The sequence below is a fragment of the Coregonus lavaretus genome (genome assembly GCF_964263955.1).
Source record: "Coregonus lavaretus genome assembly, chromosome: 15".
NCBI lineage: Eukaryota > Metazoa > Chordata > Actinopteri > Salmoniformes > Salmonidae > Coregonus > Coregonus lavaretus.
Genome location: NC_140002.1, coordinates 26,223,565 through 26,247,294, shown reverse-complemented (window position 1 = coordinate 26,247,294; position 23,730 = coordinate 26,223,565). Strand labels below are relative to the sequence as shown.

Sequence of the window (23,730 nt, the reverse complement as noted above, 5' to 3'; positions counted from 1 at the left end):
GCTGAGACTCCAATTTTCTGCTTTAAAATGTATGCCAAACAAAAAACATTGATTTCAAACCATAGAACTCTATGCACAATGACTACTTTGAACAATTTATGAGCTCCGCTTTGATGACGAGAGTTGCTAATATTACCAGAGACAGGGGGAAAGAGAGAGAGATAGACAGAGAAAAGAGCAGTGCAGGAGAGAGAGAGCAAGTGAACACAAGAGAAAGAGAGCAAGAGAGAGAAGTGAGGGAGAGAGAACAAAGAGAGAGAGAGAGAGAGAGAGAGAGAGAGGGAGAGAGAGAGCACGAGAGAAGAGAGAGAGAGAGAGAGAGAGAGAGAGAGAGAAAGAGAGCACGAGAGAAGAGAGAGAGAGACAGAGAGAGAAAGAGAGCACGAGAGAAGAGAGAGAGAGAGACACTTCCAGAATGATGTCATCTCCCCCTACTGTCAGACCACCTGAGCACTGCACACAGCAGCGCAGCGTGCCGGCCGGGGAACATACTGGCACATGTGTGCACACGCAAACACACACACACACATACACACACACAACCCCTGGAATAAACACACAAATACACGAACACACACCTCACTCATAAACATTACCACACCGTTTATTGAGGCAGCGGACTAGAGCTATTGTGTAGCAGCACACTAAACCAACTCTACACAACCCACGCATTCACACACAGCCAAGCCATATTACTTAGAATAGATTTTTCTCTGCACACAAATAGAGAAGAGACACTTTATACATGTCAGATTGGAGCTGTCAATGAGAGAGAGAGAGAGAGCGAGAGAGAAAGACAGAGAGAGAGAGAGAGTGTGTGAGAGCATGAGAGCGTGAGAGAACGAGACTCCAGGAGAAATAGAAACCAGAGAAATCCAATTCATCCCAGATTTTTTAGGGAGCGAGAAACAGTGCTACACCCAGAGCACTTCCTCTGCCTAGACAGTGTACTGACATCTCTCTAATCCAGGTGTTTCCAACCTTTTCTAGCATGATAGCTACTTTCAAATAGGCACATTCTTCTCTTCTCCTCTCCACTGCAACTCTTCCCCAGGTCCGTAGTGTACAAGAGAAAGTAGTGTACTATGTTTTCTGTCAATATACCAGGTAAAATAATGGTTAATAAACAACTCCAAGGGCCCTATAAAATCGGTTTTCTCAGTAAAAAAACATTCCTGGTTTTAGATTTCTTTTGTTTTTCACTCTCAAAATTTAAATTGTTCAAAGAGAAACACCGAAATTGGATGTTCTGAGTCCATGTCAATGCTTAAATCACATCAGAAGACCATTCTTTTTAGGTCTGAAAGAAAACTATCAAATAGATTTTTGAATGTAATTCCCCTTTAATTTAATTGCACATCTAGCGAGTGAAGAATGTGCCGGTCTAGTGATGGTGCTGTACTGCTGCTGCTCATTTACATTTTAGTCATTTAGCAGACGCTCTTATCCAGAGCGACTTACAGTTAGTGAGTGCATACATTTTTCATACTGGCCCCCCGTGGGAATCAAACCCACAACCCTGGCTTGCAAACGCCATGCTCTACCAACTGAGCTACACGGGACATTTCATGGCAAAGTTTGCAAATAACAAATAATAGATACAAATTATATACTTCCTCATGATACACTTCTGCCAGGTAAGCCTACTTTGCAGTTAACATTTAATTGAGAGGGTTTTGGGGAACCCACAAGACTTTCACATCAACTGGCTACACAGAGTGATAGACAAACATGCGCACCACATAGACAGACAGGGGCAATATTGCTGGAAATTAATTGGCAGATATTGTGTTAGGTTTGGCTTTTTAAGCCAATAGTGGCTAACCAGGGTTGAGATAATGTCAATGTTGCATTGATTAGATAGTAGCTGGGAGCCTGCGGTGTCTGATACTTGTGAGATTTGTTTATGACAGTTTGCGGTGGAACACATGAAAATTGCATGTACTTTCAGAATTGTTCGGGGAGCTACTCATAGGTGGCCTGCGAGTATGGAGCGAGATAGTTGCCAAAAGGTTGAACATATGTATCGTTAGGATTGTAAGAAAATCCATACGTAAATTGTTAGGATCGTAAGAAAAGCCATGCATGAAACATTAAACGTAAATGTTAAATTAGATCTGTTAACGTAAAAACCTTATGTTACAACTATGAATGAACATTTACACGTTCAATTCTTACTTTACATCTCCCTTTACTCGGTTACAGATCTTTTTTATGCGTACAAACTTTTGTCAGTAATGTGGCATCTGAAAAGGACATGAACCAAACGTAGCTAGTCGAAGTTAGCTAGTCAATCAAGCAACTCTAGCCCAGACGTTAAGAGTAGCTTAGCAGCTTCCGGTTTCATTTCCAAAATAAAAGTCTAGAGCTTGTTTTAGAACTGCATTCAATAACGACATTATACCAGTAGATTGCGTAGTATAGGCTTGGGCCTTCAGCAAATTACTTTTGTGAGAATGAGGCTATATTTAAAGGCCTGTGAGCTAGGGTCTCTTTTTAAGGGGAGCCCTATAATAAAAACAGTTATAAAACACAAATAGAGTTCTACAATTATTCTGCAATACACCAGTACCCAAAATGATAGCCTAAATTGCAATGCCCAAAAGTTGAAGGCCCCCTTTTTTTTATTTGGATAGGCCTAAATTAAACATTGAATTATTAAAGTGATAGGCTAAAGAACTTTGGAGAATTTAGATAATTTTGAATACACACATGGATTTCCATAAACAAATGGATAAGACTGTTTTATTGTCTTTGATTTAGTTCCTATTGCAACTCAGACAAATTCCTGAATGGATTACATACTGACTGACTGAACTGAATGTAGGATTCATTAAATGTTAAAATATGTTGGAATGACGAGTTGCACGCATCATGCTCTTCACTTTATTTGGCTTGTAGGCAAATAGGCCTACATTAGGGTATAATGACTCTATGGCTGCATGCCTCCTGAAGGGCTGGGAGCGGGCGGAGGAGCAAGAGGGGAAACATGAATAGTTTAGCCCCCCCTTTAGCCCTGTACACAAGTTTACTCACTACCCTAATAGGAGCCATTCAATTGTCATATTTCTAACATCTCTGTTTTATGCAATTTTAATATGCATTTTAATGTGCTACTAAAAGGCTTTGAGTAGCATTATGACATCTGCTATATCTGAGTAGAGAGAGATGATCAGATGGTTGTGACTGTTGCTGTGTGTTTCTGTGAGGCCAGATGGTATTAGTATTAGACACAGTAAAAGGACTGGTATTAGAGAGGAAGTGGGGACTCACTGGCGTTGGTAATCTCACTCCTGTGTAGCGCTTAAGAGCCATATTTATCTGCTCTGCAGGATCTCCTTCTCTCTCTCCTTCTCTTTCTCCCTTTCTTTCCTTTTCTCTCTCCCTCTCTCTGTTCTGACATGAGGCAACATGATACATCTACAGAGCTGCCTGCCTCCCTGCCTAGTCACATGGCCAAACACTGCTGGTCTCGAAGGAATTCCTGGGGGGGGGGTGACTTCAGAAAGTATTTACACACCTTTACTTTTTTCACTTTCTGTTGTGTTACAAAGTGGGATTAAAATGGATTTAATTGTCCTTTTATGTCAACGATCTGTAGAAGAACAATTCTACCTTTTAAAAACAGAATCTGAAAAATAATATAATAATAAAAATAATAGTATTCAACCCCCTGAGTCAATACATGTTAGAATCACCTTTGGCAGCGATTACAGCTGAGTCTTTCTGGGTAAGTCTCTAGGAGCTTTGCACACCTGGATTGTACAATATTAGACCTTCAAGTCTTGCCATAGATTTTCAACCCCGATTTAAGTCAAAACTGTAACTAGACCACTCTGTAACTAGACCACCGAACATTCAATGTCGTCTTGGTAAGCAACTCCAGTGTTTATTTGGCCTTGTGTTTTAGGTTATTGTCCGGCTGAAAGGTGAATACTTTCTGAAGTCACTGTATATGTTTCAAGCAGACCTTTTAGCGTCTGCTAAATAGCATATACATTGCCTTCAGAAAGTACTCACACCCCTTGACTTTTTCAACATTTTGTTGTGATCCAGCCTGAATTTAAACTGGATTGAATTTAGATTTTTTTGTCACTGGCCTACACACAATACCCCATAATGTCAAAGTGCAATTATGTTTTTAAACATTTTTACAAATTAATTAATAATGAAAAGCTTGAGTCAATAAGTATTCAACCCCTTTGTTATGGCAAGCCTAAATAAGTTCAGGAGTGAAAATGTGTGTCAAAAAGTCACATAATAAGTTGCATGGACAAAAATAGTGTTTAACATGATTTTGTTATGACTACCTCATCTCTGTACCCCACACATACAATTATCTGTAAGGTCCCTCAGTCGAGCAGGGAATTTCAAACACAGATTCAACCACAAAGACAAGGGAGGTTTTCCAATGCCTTGCTAAGAAGGGCAACTATTAGTAGATGGGTAAAACATGTTAAAAGGCAGACATTGAATATCCCTTTGAGCATGGTGAAATTATTAATTACACTTTGGATGGTGTATCAATACACCCAGTCACTACAAAGATACAGGCGTCCTTCCTAACTCAGTTGCCAGAGAGGTAAGAAACTGCTCAGCGATTTCACCATGAGGCCAATGGTGAATTTAAAACAGTTACAGAGTTTAATGGCTGTGATAGGAGAAAACTGAGGATGGATCAACAGCATTGTAATTACTCCACAAAACTAACCTAATTGGCAGAGTAAAAAGAAAGAAGCATGTAAAATATATATATATATATATATATATATATATATATATATATATATATATATATATATATATATATTCCAAAACATGCATCCTGTTTGCAACAAGGCACTAAAGTAATACTGCAAATAATGTGGCAAAGCAATTAACTTTTTGTCCTGAATACAAAAGTGTTATGTTTGGCGCAAATCCAATACTACACATTACCGAGTTTCACTCTCCATATTTTCAACCATAGTGGTGGATGCATCATGTTATGGGTATGCTTGTAATCGTTAAGCGCTGGGGAGTTTTTCTGGATAAAAAAGAAAAAGAATGGAGCTAAGCACAGGCAAAATCCTAGAGGAAAACCTGCTTCAGTCTGCTTTCCACCAGACACTGGGAGATTAATTCCCCTTTCAGCAGGACAATAACCTAAAACACAAAGCCAAATGTACACTGGAGTTGCTTACTAAGAAGACAGTGAATGTTTTTGAGTGGCCGAGTTATAGTTTTTGTTTTTATTTATTTAATCAATTTTGAATTCAGGCTGTAACACAACAAAATGTGGAATAAGTCAAGGGGTATGAATACTTTCTGAAGGCACTGTATATGAAACTTTGGTAAACTGGAAATTATAGTTTGTAAACTTGATACACAGACAATTAATGCAATATTTACCATACTGAAACTGAATATATAAATATTGAATTTGAATATTCAATTACATTGAAACAGAATTTAAAACTGAATGCAATAGTCATCAAATTCCATGTCAAATCATGAAATACAAGTCTTAATTTATTAATTCAATTATTCAATTTGTGTATTACAAATGTAATATCTAAATGTAAATTAAAAAATATTGATTTCAAATATATTTTCTGTTGGCAATGAAATCGCTCCATAACTTCCTCACTACTGTCTGTCTGTCTCTGGAACAGCCTCCCTCTTTCTCCTATCTGTCTCCACTCAGACATTCTGGCTGATGTTAGGTTCCAACAGAGCAGCCTGTCTCTCCCTGCCCTGGGGCCTTGGTGCAGACTGACTGGGAGGTCACGGTGGGACGGTCTCTCCCTGCCCCCAGGGCAGACTGACTGGGAGGTCACGGTGGGACGGTCTCTCCCTGCCCCCAGGGCAGACTGACTGGGAGGTCACAGTGGGACGGTCTCTCCCTGCCCCCAGCGCAGACTGACTAGGAAGTCACAGTGGGCCATTAGGAAGCCAGGTAGAACGCCTTGGGGAGAAGCACCATGTCTCAGGTATTGACTGGCTCGCTGTCTTATCACATAGAGAGAGACTGTGTGCCATAGAGAGAGACTGGCGGCCATAGAGAAAAACTGTGTGCCATAGAGAGAGACTGTGTGCCATAGAGAGAGACTGTGTGCCATAGAGAGAGACTGTGTGCCATAGAGAGACTGGCGGCCACAGAGAAAGACTGTGTGCCATAGATAGAGACTGTGTGCCATAGAGAGAGACTGTGTGCCATAGAGAGAGACTGTGTGGTATTGTGTGTCGATGGGTGAGAGAAAAAAAATCAATTTAATCCATTTTGAATTCAGGCTGTAACACAACAAAATGTGGAATATGTCAAGGGGTGTGAATACTTTCTGAAGGCACTGTATGTGTCTGTCTTCATGTGCATTTGTGTTTGGTATTATGTTTTATGTATGTAAACATGTGTATCTATCTACCTGTGAATGTCTGTGTATTTGTATTTGGTGTGTATTTGTGTCTGTATCTGCATGTGTGTGTTGGGAGTGGATAAATTGAGTGCTTTAGCCCCAGACTGGAGGCAGTGTGTGTGTGTGTGTGTGTGTGTGTGTGTGTGTGTGTGTGTGTGTGTGTGTGTGTGTGTGTGTGTGTGTGTGTGTGTGTGTGTGTGTGTGTGTGTGTGTGTGTGTGTGTGTGTCTTTATCCTGCACTGTCCTACTTAACGCAGCACTGCTCTCTGATTCCGCCCTGCACAGGAGAGGAGTGTCACTCACCTCCCTCCCTTTCCCATCCATCCCTCCCTCCCTCCATCTGAGAGGGAGGGAGAGAAATGACAGAGAGAGAGAGAGAGAGAGAGAGAAAAAAAAAGAGATGGGGCGAGGGAGGTAGGAAGGGAAGAGAGGAGGGGAAGAGCGAGCAAGGAGAACGGTACAACCCAGGCACAACACACACACACGCTATGCAGAAAAGCACACAGATGCAAACACACGTCACACACACAGGCATATGCTCCATTGCATAACGCACTGCATTGCATTAATTCATTGCCACTCAGGCAAACTGATATCAACCACCCCTTTTAATAACAAAGAACCTGTTCAATCTGCTATAAATCTAACAGAAGCTAGAATACACTGAACGTCTACACCTTCATGTGTTATTTAGTCAATTTATTGAACACTTAGCCATGTTTAAAAGGAAATGTTGAGATCAATCAGAATGATCAAGCAAAATCTATCAACATATCAAGCAAATTCTATTAATATTATCAACATAGGCTAGGAGATTACTGATCTTAAAGAATTTCTGAGCTCTTTGAAAATGGGACCAATTAGGTCTCGGGTAAACAACACATAAACAAGTCTGTTTGAAGCTGACCAATAGCGGACAGGCATCCTCCTTCCCCATGGAAACACGCAATCCCCATCCCGGGGTGCATCTCCCTGCTGCCATGACAACGAGGAGGTTCTCTCTCTCACCATCTCTTCCTCTTTCAGACAGTGCATTCTCTCTCTCTCTCTCTCTCTCAAACACATTACAGCAGCAGAAGACTTCAGAGAGGTGCCTGGGGGTTATCTAGAGCAGGTTTACAGACCAAAACAAGAGCACAGGAGCTCTCTCTCGCTTTCACAACTTACAGAGAGGGAGTGAGAGAGGCCGAGGGAGGAGAGAGCACTGTGCATCAGTGTGTGTGAGAGAGGGTGAGAGGTGATGCAGGCATTTCAAACAAGCTGAGGTTTGGGGTTTGGGTTACACAGACAAGTGGCAACACAGGTGTCCTCGGTGATGCCACTCAGACGCAACAGGTGGGAGGAGAGGTGAGGGGTAACAGGCTAATCAGAGAACATAGCAACAGCAGAAGGGAGGACTTCTAGAGCTGAGAGTTGTCTGGATTAGTGGGTGTCAATGACCTGAGAGTTAGGCTATGCAACACACTGCAATACACACTTCCTCTAAGAGTTTACTATTCGTCTGACTGACTGACTGCTGAGGGAACTTTTACATTTTAGTCATTTAGCAAACGCTCTTATCCAGAGCGACTTACAGTTACTGCATTCATCTTCAGATAGCTAGGTGGGACAACCACATATCACAGACACAGTAAGTACATTTTTCCTCAGTAAAGTAGCTATCAGCAAAGGCAGAGTCAGTAGGAGGGAAAAGAGTGAAGTGTGAGTATCAGTTCACAAAAGGCTTTTTTGGGGGGGAGTGATGAGGGGGTGCGAGGTGGGGTGCTGTGGGATTATTTAAGATACTCTTTGAAGAGGATGGGTTTCGCGGCACAACCACACTATGGGATGTGACTGTTCAATAAATGAAGTGCCACACGTTTTGCAGCAGTAGTAACTTGTCCAACAGTCTAAAGCAGAAAAGGTGGAAGTCCCCATATAGTGAAACAGTGAGTTTGCAGTCAGAGCCAGCCTGCTTTGCATAAGACATTAGATAATTATAGTGACTGGGAGAGTGTGACTTTAAGCTGCAGCATGGTCGGCGTGACGACAGTAGGCATGGCCTACAACTCTAACGTTAACACGCTTACCCAGGTCACCTGCGAAAATAATTCATCTGTACTCAACACTAGAGGTTGACACAGGAACAGGACTCCCGCGGGACCCGCAGGAATGGTAGTGAAGTTCTAGAGTCAAGTTTGGGACAGGACAGGTCAGGTTCAACAGTCCACAGGAACTGGGGGGGGGGGGGTTAGAAATATGTCAAGTGTGTGTGTAGGTCTAATATACAGTGAGGGAAAAAAGTATTTGATCCCCTGCTGATTTTGTACGTTTGCCCACTGACAAAGAAATGATCAGTCTATAATTTTAATGGTAGGTTTATTTGAACAGTGAGAGACAGAATAACAACAAAAAAATCCAGAAAAACGCATGTCAAAAATGTTATGAATTGATTTGCATTTTAATGGGGGAAATAAGTATTTGACCCCTCTGCAAATCATGACTTAGTACTTGGTGGCAAAACCCTTGTTGGCAATCACAGAGGTCAGACGTTTCCTGTAGTTGGCCACCAGGTTTGCACACATCTCAGGAGGGATTTTGTCCCATTCCTCTTTGCAGATCTTCTCCAAGTCATTAAGGTTTCGAGGCTGACGTTTGGCAACTCAAACCTTCAGCTCCCTCCACAGGTTTTCTATGGGATTAAGGTCTGGAGACTGGCTAGGCCACTCCAGGTCCTTAATGTGCTTCTTCTTGAGCCACTCCTTTGTTGCCTTGGCTGTGTGTTTTGGGTCATTGTCCTGCTGGAATACCCATCCACGACCCATTTTCAATGCCCTGGCTGAGGGAAGGAGGTTCTCACCCAAGATTTGACGGTACATGGCACCGTCCATCATCCCTTTGATGCAGTAAAGTTGTCCTGTCCCCTTAGCAGAAAAACACCCCCAAAGCATAATGTTTCCACCTCCATGTTTGACGGTGGGGATGGTGTTCTTGGGGTCATAGGCAGCATTCCTCCTCCTCCAAACACGGCGAGTTGAGTTGATGCCAAAGAGCTCGATTTTGGTCTCATCTGACCACAACACTTTCACCCAGTTCTCCTCCTTTGTGATGGCAAACTTCAGATGGCCCTGTATATGTGCTTTCTTGAGCAGGGGGACCTTGCGGGCGCTGCAGGATTTCAGTCCTTCACGGCGTAGTGTGTTACCAATTGTTTTCTTGGTGACTATGGTCCCAGCTGCCTTGAGATCATTGACAAGATCCTCCTGTGTAGTTCTGGGCTGATTCCTCACCGTTCTCATGATCATTGCAACTCCACGAGGTGAGATCTTGCATGGAGCCCCAGGCCGAGGGAGATTGACAGTTCTTTTGTGTTTCTTCCATTTGCGAATAATCGCACCAACTGTTGTCACCTTCTCACCAAGCTGCTTGGCGATGGTCTTGTAGCCCATTCCAGCCTTGTGTAGGTCTACAATCTTGTCCCTGACATCCTTGGCGAGCCCCTTGGTCTTGGCCATGGTGGAGAGTTTGGAATCTGATTGATTGATTGCTTCTGTGGACAGGTGTCTTTTATACAGGTAACAAGCTGAGATTAGGAGCACTCCCTTTAAGAGTGTGCTCCTAATCTCAGCTCGTTACCTGTATAAAAGACACCTGGGAGCCAGAAATCTTTCTGATTGAGAGGGGGTCAAATACTTATTTCCCTCATTCAAATGCAAATCAATTTATAACATTTTTGACATGCGTTTTTCTGGATTTTTTTGTTGTTATTCTGTCTCTCACTGTTCAAATAAACCTACCATTAAAATTATAGACTGATCATTTCTTTGTCAGTGGGCAAACGTACAAAATCAGCAGGGGATCAAATACTTTTTTCCCTCACTGTAGTTTACTTAATAAGAATCAATAAAAAATCTATGGCCTCCCCCTTCAGTGGGCTCATTCTCCCACGCCTCACTCCAGTTGTAGCCAGTCACTACTTTACCTCAAATGCAGTATAATAAGAGTCTGGTAGCAGCAGTTGTGATGTGTGTGTAGCATGAATGTATAAGAGTGTGTGTGTATGTCTGTGTGGGTGTGTGCATGAGCGAGTGCATGTGTGATAAGGTTCAGAGAATCAGAGCAGGTGGTCAGTCCAGTTCAAGTCTTCAGCAGCCTGATTTCCTTGTAGAGCCTGAGGTAGCAGACATCATGCTCCGACATCATGTTGGTAGCAGACATCATGCTCCGATACCGTCTGCCCAATGGTAAGGGAGAGAACAGCTTGTGGCTGGGGTGTGTGGGGTCCTTGATGATGCTGCGTGCCTTCCTCAGGCACCGGTTCGAGTAGATATCCTGGATGGGTGGGAGCACGGTCCCAGTGATGTACTGGGCCGTCTTCACCCACTGGAGGGCCTTGCGGTCGTGGATGGAGCAATTCCCGTACCAGGCCGTGATGCAACCGGTCAGGATGCTGTCGATGGTGCGGCAGTAGTATTTGGAGAGGACCCTCAGGCCTACAATCGTGGTGTCGTCAGCAAACTTGATGACGGAGTTGGTGTCGTGCAAATACACGCAGTCGTGGGTGAACAGGGAGTACAGCAGAGGACTGAGGACACACCCCTCGGGGGCCCTTGTGTTAACAGTTAGTGTGGAGGTGGTGTTGTTGTCAATCCTCACAACTTGTGTTCTGCCTGTCAGGAAGTCCAGGATCCAGTTGCAGAGGGTGGTGTCCAGACCCAGGGCTCTGAGCTTGGTGTCGAGCTTGGAGGGAACAATAGTGTTGAATGCTGAACTGTAGTCAATGAACAGAATTCTCACATAGGTGTTCATCTTGTACAGATGTGTTACGGCCGTGTGAATAGTGATGGAAATGGCATCTTCCGTGGATCTGTTGGAGTGGGTCCATTGGAGTGGGTCCAGAGGCACTTCATGATGACCGAGGTGAGTGCGATGGGGCAATAGTCATTTGGGCATGTCACCTTGTTTTTCTTGGGCACTGGGACGATGGTAGTCTCCTTAAAGCAGGTGGGGACTACAGCCTGGGACAGGGACAGGTTGAAGATGTCCGAAAAGACGCCCGCCAGCTGGTCAGCACACACTCTGAGGACGCTGCCAGGGATGCCATCTGGGCCGGCGGCTTTGCGAGTAGTCACTCTTTTGAGAGTTTTCCTCACATCAGCCTTGGAGAGCGAAAGCACCTGGTAGTCCGGAGCAGCGAGAGTCTTCCTGGATGACTCGGTATTGTCTGCCTTGAAGCGAGCATAAAATCTGTTAAACTCCTCTGGGAGGGAGCCTTTGGTGGGCACCGCACAGCTGGATTTTCCTTTGTAGTCTGTGATGGTCTGTAGTCCTTGCCACATGCGACGTGAGTCTGAGCTGTCTAACATCAATTCAAGTTTGAGTCTGTATTGACTTTTTGCATCCCTAATGGATTTGCGGAGCTTGTACCTGCTTGCCTTGCACACCGCGCCACCAAGTCATTGGGATTTGTTCTGCTGACATTGAATGCTGCAGTATGGGCTCTCAGCATAGTACGGATATCTCCGTTCATCCAGGGTTTTTGGTCGGGGTATGTCAACACAGCCTGTGACTGAGGATGTATATTCCTCAATGTTGATGGATGAGTCCTGGGGGGATGAATCTTTGAACATATTCCAATTAGTATTCTCAAAACAATACTGCAGCATTGAGTCTACCTCCTCTGTCCAGCGCCTCACTATTCTCTATGTTGGTGGCTCCCTCTTGAGTTGCTGCTTGTAGGCAGGGAGTAGCAACAGAGAGACGTGATTTGATTGGCCGATGTGGGGGCAGGGGATAGCTTTGTATGCGTCAGGGATGTTTGTGTATACATGGTCAAGCACGCTGGATCCTCTTGTGGGGCAGGATAGATGTTGGCAATATTTTGTTTTAGACGGGCTTAGTTAATGTCACCCGTCACAATAAAGACTGCTTCCGGGTGAGAGGATTCTTGCTGGCGAATGATCTTGTACAGTTCGCTGAGTGCCGCCTTGGTGTTTGCTTGTGGCGGTATGTACACAGCTGGGATAATAACACACATGAATTCCCTCGGCATATAGTGGGGTCGGCATTTCACGATCAGAAACTCCAGGTCGGGTGAACAGGAGCTTGCAATGTTTTAAACTTCAGTACACCAGGAATTGTTTATTCCCGACTCTTACCAGAATCCGCAGTTTGATCCATTCGGAATATGGAAAAGCCGTCTGGTTGAATAGCAGAGCCGAGTGTATTGTCCGTAAGCCACGTCTCAGTAAAAACAAAGACACAGCATTCCCTGATGTCCCTCTGCGATTTAAGCCTTGTTCTGAGTTCACAAAGTTCATTTTCCAGCGACTGGACATTAGCCATCAGGATACTAGGAAGAGGAGGCCGTGTAGCCCGTCTTTTTAGCCTAGCTTGGAGTCCCCCTTTCCTTCCTCTTCTTTGTAGCCGGCGTTGCCTTAGGTCATCTCGGCCAGGAGCAACAGGTAGGCCCGCTGTGCGGGGAACAAAGGAGGGAATGTAATATTCCAGATCTGGGAGGCTGAGAGATGTGTATAGTGTATAGCTTCTGATTCATGATCCAGAAGTGTTTGTCGGTCGTAGGAAATTATTGCATAAACATACAAAGTAATAATTAACGCAAAAATAGCCATAAAAAAGCTAAGTCAAACAGGAACGGGCGCCCTCCTCAGCGATGCCATCTCAGATGCATCTCCGCACTGGCTGCTTTTTGATCAATGAGACCTGACTACTGCTCTGGACTGACGTGTGGTGGGCTTTTTTTGCGGTGTACCAGCAGCACAGGCATCAACCAAGTGGGTGCTACACGTTAGTTGTGGAGGAGTACAAAGTCCAGGTTACAGAGAGGCTGAACTGAGAACGACATCAGGGCCAGCAAGCCAACTCTATCACCATCACCTGGCATCAACTGCATCATCATCCTCTGGCATCACCATCATCTGACTCAATTTAGGAGCCTGAGATCGCTGATCTACTGAGGGAGTCCTGCTCTAGGGCCTAGGCTTTGACAATGTCGCCCTGTGTAACCCAACAGCCAAACGGAGCAGTTGCTATGGCTACTCACACACAGCGTGCACTATAGCATTAGTGGATACTCACACTCCTCTCAGGGCAGGTCTGCCGGTTTTGACTAGCAGAAGTTACTTTTCATGGCAGATTAGGAGAACATACGCAGCAGGTTAGGAGACCAGTTGTTAGGAGAACAGAAAAGTAATCACACTTCTATAACCCCCAGGGGCAGTGGGAAATGATGTAAGGTATGTGTGATAAGGTGAACGGTATCGCCACCCTGGTGGATGGAGGCTCCCTGGGGGAAGAACAGCCATCTACAGTGGCTCCTCTGGGATAAACCTCGCCATGGTGAAAAACACACAGAGCTGGGAAACTTGGACCTGGCTACTGGGGATGTAAAGCAAAGAGCTCCTTCTCTCTGTCTCAATACTAGACCTGAGCAGCACCTCAGCACTGTGTACCTAACAGTCTAACAACTCAAACAACCCTCTCTGGAAATAAACATCCTTATAATGTCCCACTTAAATAGAAAGGATAATAAGCAACTTTTCCTCTTGAAAGATGGTGGTTAAAAGGTACAAGACATCCTCCTCAGATAGACCAGTTGTTCCGACCGGGCACAACATTAAAACACAAGCCATGTGTTATGAATGTCCGATCGTCATGGCTTTGCCTCTGTGGCCGAGCGGCTGGAACAGGAACAAACAAACTGTTGAGTAAAGAACAACAACAACATCCTAAGGAGAACATGGCTGGTCTCTTTCTGGGTGGCTGTAGATCTACAATATGTATACCATGTCCCCATCCCCTTGCAGCACAGTGGGTGGAGACTGGAGAGAAAGGGCCTGGCTTGGCTGGCTGCGAATTCCAGGGCTGACTGAGGAAACCCCATTGTTAATTTTCCTCGACTGGGGCCTGGCTGGTCCCAGCCAGCAGTGGTAAAGAGAGAGAGAGAGCAGTGCTGCTGAGTTTAGGTGTTAGTATCAAATAAAATAAAATAAAATGTATTGGTCACATATGTATGTATTGGTCACACATGGTTATCAGATGTTATTGCGAGTGTAGCGAAATGCTTGTGCTTCTAGTTCCGACAGTACAGCAATATCTAGCAAGTAATATCTAACAGTTCTACAACAAAAACCTAATACACACAAATCTAAGTAAAGGAATGGAATAAGAATATATACATATATGGAAGAGCAATGTCATTCTCAGAGTGGCATAGGCTAAGATGCAATAGATAGTATAGAATACAGTATATACATATGAGATGGGTAATGCAAAAAATGTAAACATTAAAGTGGCATTTTTAAAGTGACTAGTGTTCCATTTATTAAAGTGGCCAGTGATGTCTGTATGTAGGCAGCAGTCTCTCTGTGCTAGTGATGGCTGTTTAACAGTCTGATGGCCTTGAGATAGAAGCAGTTTTTCTCGGTCCCAGCTTTGATGCACCTGTACTGTCCTTGCCTTCTGGATGATAGCGGGGTGAACAGGCAGTGGCTCGGGTGGTAGTTGTCCTTGATTATCTTTTTGGCCTTCCTGTGACATCGGGTGCTGTAGGTGTCCTGGAGGGCAGGTAGTTTGCCCCCAGTGATGCGTTGTGCAGACCGCACCACCCTCTGGAGAGCCCTGCCGTTGTGGGCTGTGCAGTTGCCGTACCAGGCGGTGATACAGCCCGACAGGATGCTCTCAATTGTGCATCTGTAAAAGTTAGTGAGGGTTTTAGGTGACAGGCCAAATGTCTTCAGCCTCCTGAGGAGGTTGAAGAGACGCTGTTCCGCCTTCTTCACCACACTGTCTGTGTGGGTGGACCATTTCAGTTTGTCGGTGATATGTACGCCAAGGAACTTAAAACTTTCCACCTTCTCCACTGCTGTTCCCTCTGCTGTTTCCTGAAGTCCACGATCATCTCCTTTGTTTTTTTTATGTTGAGTGAGAGGTTATTTTCCTGACACCACACTCCGAGAGCCCTCACCTCCTCCCTGTAGGCTGTCTCATCATTGTTGGTAATCAAGCCTACTACTGTTGTGTTGTCTGCAAACTTGATGATTGAGTTGGAGGCGTGCATGGCTACGCAGTCATGGGTGAACAGGGAGTACAGGAGGGGGCTGAGCACACACCCTTGTGGGGCCCCAGTGGTGAGGATCAGCGAAGTGGAGATGTTGTTTCCTAACTTCACCACCTGGGGGCGGCCCGTCAGGAAGTCCAGGACCAAATTGCACAGGCAGGGGTTGAGACCCAGGGCCTCAAGCTTGATGATGAGCTTGGAGGGTACTATGGTGTTGAATGCTGAGCTATAGTCAATGAACAGCATTCTTACATACAGTGGGGGGGAAAAGTATTTAGTCAGCCACCAATTGTGCAAGTTCTCCCACTTAAAAAGATGAGAGAGGCCTGTAATTTTCATCATAGGTACACGTCAACTATGACCGACAAATTGAGATTTTTTTTCTCCAGAAAATCACATTGTAGGATTTTTTATGAATTTATTTGCAAATTATGGTGGAAAATAAGTATTTGGTCACCTACAAACAAGCAAGATTTCTGGCTCTCACAGACCTGTAACTTCTTCTTTAAGAGGCTCCTCTGTCCTCCACTCGTTACCTGTATTAATGGCACCTGTTTGAACTTGTTATCAGTATAAAAGACACCTGTCCACAACCTCAAACAGTCACACTCCAAACTCCACTATGGCCAAGACCAAAGAGCTGTCAAAGGACACCAGAAACAAAATTGTAGACCAGCACCAGGCTGGGAAGACTGAATCTGCAATAGGTAAGCAGCTTGGTTTGAAGAAATCAACTGTGGGAGCAATTATTAGGAAATGGAAGACATACAAGACCACTGATAATCTCCCTCGATCTGGGGCTCCACGCAAGATCTCACCCGTGGGGTCAAAATGATCACAAGAACAGTGAGCAAAAATCCCAGAACCACACGGGGGGACCTAGTGAATGACCTGCAGAGAGCTGGGACCAAAGTAACAAAGCCTACCATCAGTAACACACTACGCCGCCAGGGACTCAAATCCTGCAGTGCCAGACGTGTCCCCCTGCTTAAGCCAGTACATGTCCAGGCCCGTCTGAAGTTTGCTAGAGTGCATTTGGATGATCCAGAAGAGGATTGGGAGAATGTCATATGGTCAGATGAAACCAAAATATAACTTTTTGGTCAAAACTCAACTCGTCGTTTTTGGAGGACAAAGAATGCTGAGTTGCATCCAAAGAACACCATACCTACTGTGAAGCATGGGGGTGGAAACATCATGCTTTGGGGCTGTTTTTCTGCAAAGGGACCAGGACGACTGATCCGTGTAAAGGAAAGAATGAATGGGGCCATGTATCGTGAGATTTTGAGTGAAAACCTCCTTCCATCAGCAAGGGCATTGAAGATGAAATGTGGCTGGGTCTTTCAGCATGACAATGATCCCAAACACACCGCCCGGGCAATGAAGGAGTGGCTTCGTAAGAAGCATTTCAAGGTCCTGGAGTGGCCTAGCCAGTCTCCAGATCTCAACCCCATAGAAAATCTTTGGAGGGAGTTGAAAGTCCGTGTTGCCCAGCGACAGCCCCAAAACATCACTGCTCTAGAGGAGATCTGCATGGAGGAATGGGACAAAATACCAGCAACAATGTGTGAAAACCTTGTGAAGACTTACAGAAAACGTTTGACCTGTGTCATTGCCAACAAAGGGTATATAACAAAGTATTGAGAAACTTTTGTTATTGACCAAATACTTATTTTCCACCATAATTTGCAAATAAATTCATAAAAAATCCTACAATGTGATTTTCTGGATTTTTTTTCTCATTTTGTCTGTCATAGTTGACGTGTACCTATGATGAAAATTACAGGCATCTCTCATCTTTTTAAGTGGGAGAACTTGCACAATTGGTGGCTGACTAAATACTTTTTTCCCCACTGTAGGTATTCCTCTTGTCCAGATGGGATAGGGCAGTGTGCAGTGTGATGGTGATTGCATCGTCTGTGGACCTATTGGGGCGGTATGCAAATTGAAGTGGGTCTAGGGTGACAGGTAAGGTGGAGATGATATGATCCTTGACTAGTCTCTCAAAGCACTTCATGATGACAGAAGTGAATGCTACGGGGCGATAGTCATTTAGTTCAGTTACCTTTGCATTCTTGGGTACAGGAACAATGGTGGCCATCTTGAAGCATGTGGGGACAGCAGACTTGGATAGGGAGAGATTGAATATGTCCGTAAACACATCAGCCAGCTGGTCTGCGCATGCTCTGAGGACGCAGCTCGGAATGCCGTCTGGGCCGGCAGCCTTGCGAGGGTTAACACGTTTAAATGTCTTACTCACGTCGGCCACAGAGAAGGAGAGCCCACAGTCCTTGGTAGCTGGCCGCGTTGGTGGCACTGTGTTATCCTCAAAGCGGGCAAAGAACTTGTTTAGCTTGTCTGGCAGCAAGATGTCGGTGTCCGCAACGTGGCTGGTTTTCCTATTGTAGTCCGTGATTGTCTGTAAACCCTGCCACATACGTCTCGTGTCTGAGCCGTTGAATTGCGACCACACTTTGTCTCGATATTGACGTTTTGTCTGTTTGATTGCCTTGCGGAGGGAACAACCACTCTGTTTGTATTCTGCCATATTCCCCGTCACCTTGCCATGGTTAAATTCGGTGGGTCGTCCTTTCATTTTTCGGCGAATGCTGCCATCTATCCACGGTTTCTGGTTAGGGTAGGTTTTAATAGTCACAGTGGATACGACATCTCCTATACACTTCCTTATAAACCCACTCACCGAATCAGCGTATACGTCTATATTATTCTCAGAGGCTACCCGGAACATATCCCAGTCCACATGATCAAATCAATCTTGAAGCGTGGATTCCTAAGCACAGGTGCTTCCTGTTTGAGTTTCTGCCTATAGGAAGGGAGAAGCAAAATGGAGTCATGGTCAGATTTGCCGAAAGGAGGGCGGGGGAGGGTCTTGCACGCATAGCGGAAATGAGTGGAACAATGGTCCAGCGTTTTTCCAGCGCGAGTGCTACAGTCAATATGCTGATAGAATTTAAGTAGCCTTTTTCTCAAATTTGCCTTATTAAAATCCCCAGCTACAATAAATGCAGCCTCAGGATATATGGTTTACAGTTTGCATAAAGTCCAGTGGAGTTCCTTGAGGGCCGTCGTGGTATCGGCTTGAGGGGGGATATACACGGCTGTAACAATAACCGAAGAGAATTCTCTTGGGAGATAATACAGTCTGCATTTGACTGTGAGGAATTCTAGGTCAGGTGAACAAAATGACTTGAGTTCCTGTATGTTGTTACAATTACACCATGAGTCATTAGTCATGAAAATAGCCCCCCCCCCCCCCCCCCCCCCCCCTCTTCTTCCCGGAGAGATGTTTATTCCTGTCGGCGCGATGTATAGATAACCCAGATGGCTGTATGGACAGGGACAGTATATGCCGAGAGAGCCATGTTTCCGTGAAACAGAGTATGTTACAATCCCTGATGCCTCTCTGGAAAGCAACCCTTGCCCTGATCTCGTCCACTTTGTTGTCTAGGGACTGGACATTAGCGAGTAATATACTCAGAAGCGATGGGTGGTGTGCGCGCTCCGGCTCCCTCTCCTCCGGCGGCGTTGTTTTGGGTTGACCTCTGGAATCAGTTAAAATGCCCTGGGTGGTGCGAACAAAGGATCCTCTTCGGGAAAGTCGTATTCCTGGTCGTAGTGCTGGTAAGTTGACGCCGCTCTGATATCCAATAATTCTTACTAGCTGTATGTAATTACACTTAAGATTTTCTGGGCTAACAATGTAAGAAATAATACATTTAAAAAAACTAAATACTTCAAAGTTTCCTAAGGACTAGAAGCGAGGCAGCCCTCTCTGTCGGCGCCATCTTAATGATTAGTTAGGTGAAAATTAAGCCATTGTATTCCCATACAAGTGCAATGAAAACTTTGCTTTTAATTAGGGGAAATATTTCAGGGGCTCTGAAAAGACTGTTAAGGCTGGAACTTATGACGTGATCATCAGATAAAAATATAACAGCCATCAGATAATCAACTATGGCTGTTACCACAGTAGCACTGACTGTGTGAAACAACTAACCATAGAACCAACCACCACCATCATGTGGCCCCAGCCTGCCAGGCAGCCAGTAGCTCCCAGCTTTAACATCACATCACAATGATGCCTGCCTGCCTGTCACCCGACTGCATTGCCTGTGGTCACCTTATTTCCAGGGGTTTCTGGCAACAACATGTGTGAGATATTTAGCTAGTACAAAAACTAAAACACACAATGCCCTGCCTGGGATGACAGCACAGTGACAACACTGTGAGCCCATCCAGTATGAAACAGAACAAAGCTCCCGTCTCCCCTAGCTTGTTAGTTAGGGGCTTTTATAATTAATTCCTCATTTGCCTTTCAATCCCTGCTCTGGGCTGCTTACCACACCACACTGACTGCCGTTTAAGTATTTAATCAGCAGAAGCTTCACCTCACAAAATACATAGGCTATATTCACATTGAAATGAAAAGGGACAGGGGGTCTACATAAACAGAGCTCTAAGCCTCCAACCGTGCATTGAAATTTCAATACACACAAACATCTGGGAGAGATAGGGAGCTAGATGAAGTCGTGGGAGCCGTGCAAAGGCAGTGGCGGGGTGCACTGAATGTCACCACCTCGGTTGTTTTCTCCTCTGCAGCCGTGTACCTCCTCTTATCTAAGAGGCCAGACACTGACAGAGACAAATCCTGCCCACCACATAGAGGGGAGAGCCACTGCTGCGGCTCGACAACACACTTCCAGGAAGTACAGCCGACAGGGTATAGAAAACAGGCTTGACACTGTCTGTAGCCCTGCTCTCCAGTTAAAAATTCTTCACAACTTAACCAACGCAGGCAGCACACTTCTCTATGTGAGCTGACAGTGGGTATTGGGCTCAGGACAAAATCTACCCGGAAAGGGAGCAAGAGGGGTACTTATATCTGATTGATTAATAGACCACTAATAGAGCATGCAAGTGTAAATGAGGCACAAATCAGATATTTTTGAACTATTGACAAATGAAGTATTCAATCCATCTTTATTCTATCCTTGAGTGAGCTACTGAAACACCAGTGGGAGTGTTGACACTGGGGAGAGGGAAGGGAAGAAGGATGAACTGGGGAGTTAGGAGGAGTGAGTAGGAGCATCTTACCTCTTATTGATGGGCTTCTCATCCTTCTCGTAGGGCTTGACGAACCACTTGCCGATGCGTACAAAGCTGCGGTTCATGAGACACCGCTCCAGCAGGTTGTAGATGGCTTTGAACAGGAGCGTCCTGCACTCATAGGACAGACCACTCTCCCACACGCCGTCTTCCTCAGCTATAGAGACAGACAGAGAGAGAGAGAGATAGGGCTAGAGACAGGGAGTGATTTTCTAAAAACAAATTTCATGTGTCTCGTCTTCATTCACTGAAGCATTTTCATTGACATGAGATTAAACAGATTTTGTAACAAAAACTAAAAAAAGTCAAGACAGTAGAGACCCCTGCAGTGATACTGTAATTCCTGAAACAGCAGCAACTGCAAATCAGCTGCAACAAACATAATTTCTATGACTACATTGGTTAACATTTTCCTCTGTTTCACTTTCCTGTTTACCAAACTACCATGACTATTTATTTAACCAGCCTGTTTTGTATGATTAATTCACTTCTTGGCCTAATGCACAAAAGCGTTCTTCTCCGTCTTCTCAGTTCTACTCAGTCTGACAAGACATAGCAGTTTACAGGAAATGCTAATGTTACGCTAACAACACTAACAGGTTCACACCAGGTCTGTGAACACATAAGATGGATCCTGACTCCTGACTGTGTCAAAACAGTAGCAGACCTGCCAACCACTTCAGCGCGGTGGCACCCCCAGCCCCGCGGACCCCACCACGGCGCGTGTGCGACACTCACCCTGCAAGAATCATAGGCAAATGCACCTTTTTGCCTAATAATGATGTTGGCAGAAGACTGCCTCAGTAGAAATGGTAAGCTATAGACTCTTTTGGGTACTTGGTAATTGGCTGCTCTTCAGTAGCTAGCTAGAAATATGTTTAAATGTACAATCAGGGCTCTCCCCTGGTGGTGCTGATGTAGGCCTAAGGTTGGGTAGGAGGAGGTCTGGACGGGGTCAGTATTTAGCTTTTTTTTTTTGCTGTACCTGCCATTTCCTGAAACCTAGAGTCAACAAACAATATAGGCAACACAGAAGTCTTGTGTTTGATCCCAAATGATTGAGGTGGTCTCATTAGCTAGGTTTCCATCCAACTGGCGACAGATTTTAATGAGAATATTCTAGAATCCACATAAAGAAAATATGCGCATTTTCCCAACATTGGTGTTTCCACCAAATGGACTTGTCGCGGATAAAAATCAGTGTTTGATGACGTAGCTTAAGTTTGCATGTACCGAATAAAAATCGAAAGTTCAATGTGTTTCCATCGCATTTTCAACTCTACCGATAATTTTGTCACAAAAGCATGCTAGTAGACCCACAGATTCCAGTCATTGCGCTAACGCTAGTTATCATTGGCTTGCGAAACTACCTCTAACTTTAAACTGGACACAGACACATAAAAATGGTATCCAGGAGTTTGCCAAAATCCCGAAGTATCCCTTTAAATAGCAAATGTGCGGGTAGGCTAGTCTACATGATGAGATTATTGTGGATAATGGCAGTCAAGCATCGATCATCATGTCACCAGAATAAGACCCATGATAGTTATTAGAAAGGAGCATCAAGATCACCTTGCACTTTCACCACCCTGTGAGGTTTATCATAACTTATTCCATCTGTAGCCTAATAAAATGCATGGTTTCCTGAGTCGTAGTGGGAGGACGACACAACATATCATTGCGTGACTCCAAGTTTACTTCGATATGATTGCTATTATGTCAATATTTGCGGCATAAAGGCGTTTCCACCCCCATTTCTTGCAGAATTCATTTTACAGACACAAAAAGATTCCACCATATCGAACGAACAAATTATCTGTCGGCATTTATAAAATTGTAGCGAAACGTCCTGTTTCCATCACAGCTGTTGTGATTTTTTTTATACGGTATGGTTTTACACACATAAAAACTGTGGATGGAAACGTGGTTAATGACACTTTTCTAGATTATATTTAGGAGTAATGATTATTCTAATTAATAGGTGTCTTTATGTGGATAGTCTAGTGAAAATGTGAACTGGCTATTTGGAATATGAAACAACTGAACTAGGCCTATATGAGCTTGTTTCAGATCTCCATCATCTCCTTCATATATACAGTCATAGTCTCCATCCCTGACCTAATCCATCAAGCTAGGTCTGACTACTAGGCTACCATTCATTCAACATGCCTTGTTGTCATTGGTGAACTGACTTTTATGTGTAAAGCAGATGCCTAGCAGATGTGAAGGGGATCAAAAGATCAGACAGGCAGAAGGAGGGAAGTTGATGTGAGCTATGTCTTGCAGCTACACTATGCACACAGCACTGAAACATAAAATAAAGTTATTATATCATTCTAAATCGTAGCATAAAGGAATAACAGATTATGCAGGAGGCAGATAACAATCACAAACTATAGCCTGCTATTTCAAAGGGCAGCATATTGTACCTGGCATCTAAAAATAGAGATTTTAAACACTTAATTTCCTGATATGCAAAATAGCCAGCCATATCTTTAGTGACATCTGAAAATCATATGTTGACCATAAGCAAGCAAGGGGGAAAGACAAACAATAACAGTAAAAGTATATACTACATCCAAAAACCCCAATGCAAGTAATTTTCTTTGCAGCACACAGAAAACAGACAACCTTGCAACAATTCACTGTAAGTTCCCATTCATGACTCAAGTGTGTCTGTGCCCAGTTAGAGGAGTCAAGTGAAAGCGCTGTTGCAGGCTGGCTGCTGGTAGATAGAGATAGCAGCTCCAGGTACACTGTCTTAGCCTGGTCCCTGATCTGTTTGTGCCGTCTTGTCAAACTCCTTTGGTCATTGTCACTTGATTCCTTAGAGAACAAGGGCTCCTGCCTGCTGCTGCAGAGAATACCACACAAGACAGCACAGTTTTCCTATCCTGGTCCCAGATCTGTTTGTGCTGTCTTGACAATGACCATAGGATTTGGTAAGACAGCACAAACAGATCAGGGAGCAGGCTAGCAGTGTTTTTACTACCTGACTGTAATAATAATGGGGTTTGTTTCTGGATCCTGCTCGGCTGTGGCCTGGATGCTCTGCTAATCTCATTAACAGCCAATGTGAGACATCTTAGAGCACTTAAGCTCCTTTCAAACATGTCTCCAGCAAACATCTTTCTCCCTGTGTGCAGCGCC

The 23,730-nt window shown here is 44.4% G+C and overlaps 1 protein-coding gene across 2 annotated transcripts in view; it reads right to left on the bottom strand.

Moving 5' to 3' along the window:
* LOC311142374 (mediator of RNA polymerase II transcription subunit 13-like) overlaps positions 1-23,730 on the bottom strand; it is a 130,411-nt gene that overhangs the window by 73,420 nt on the left and 33,261 nt on the right. For both annotated transcript variants that reach the window (XM_084178020.1, XM_084178021.1), the window contains exon 3: positions 20,569-20,737. In XM_084178020.1, coding sequence (XP_084034146.1) covers positions 20,569-20,737 — 169 coding nt within the window. The remainder of the gene's footprint in view (positions 1-20,568; positions 20,738-23,730) is intronic.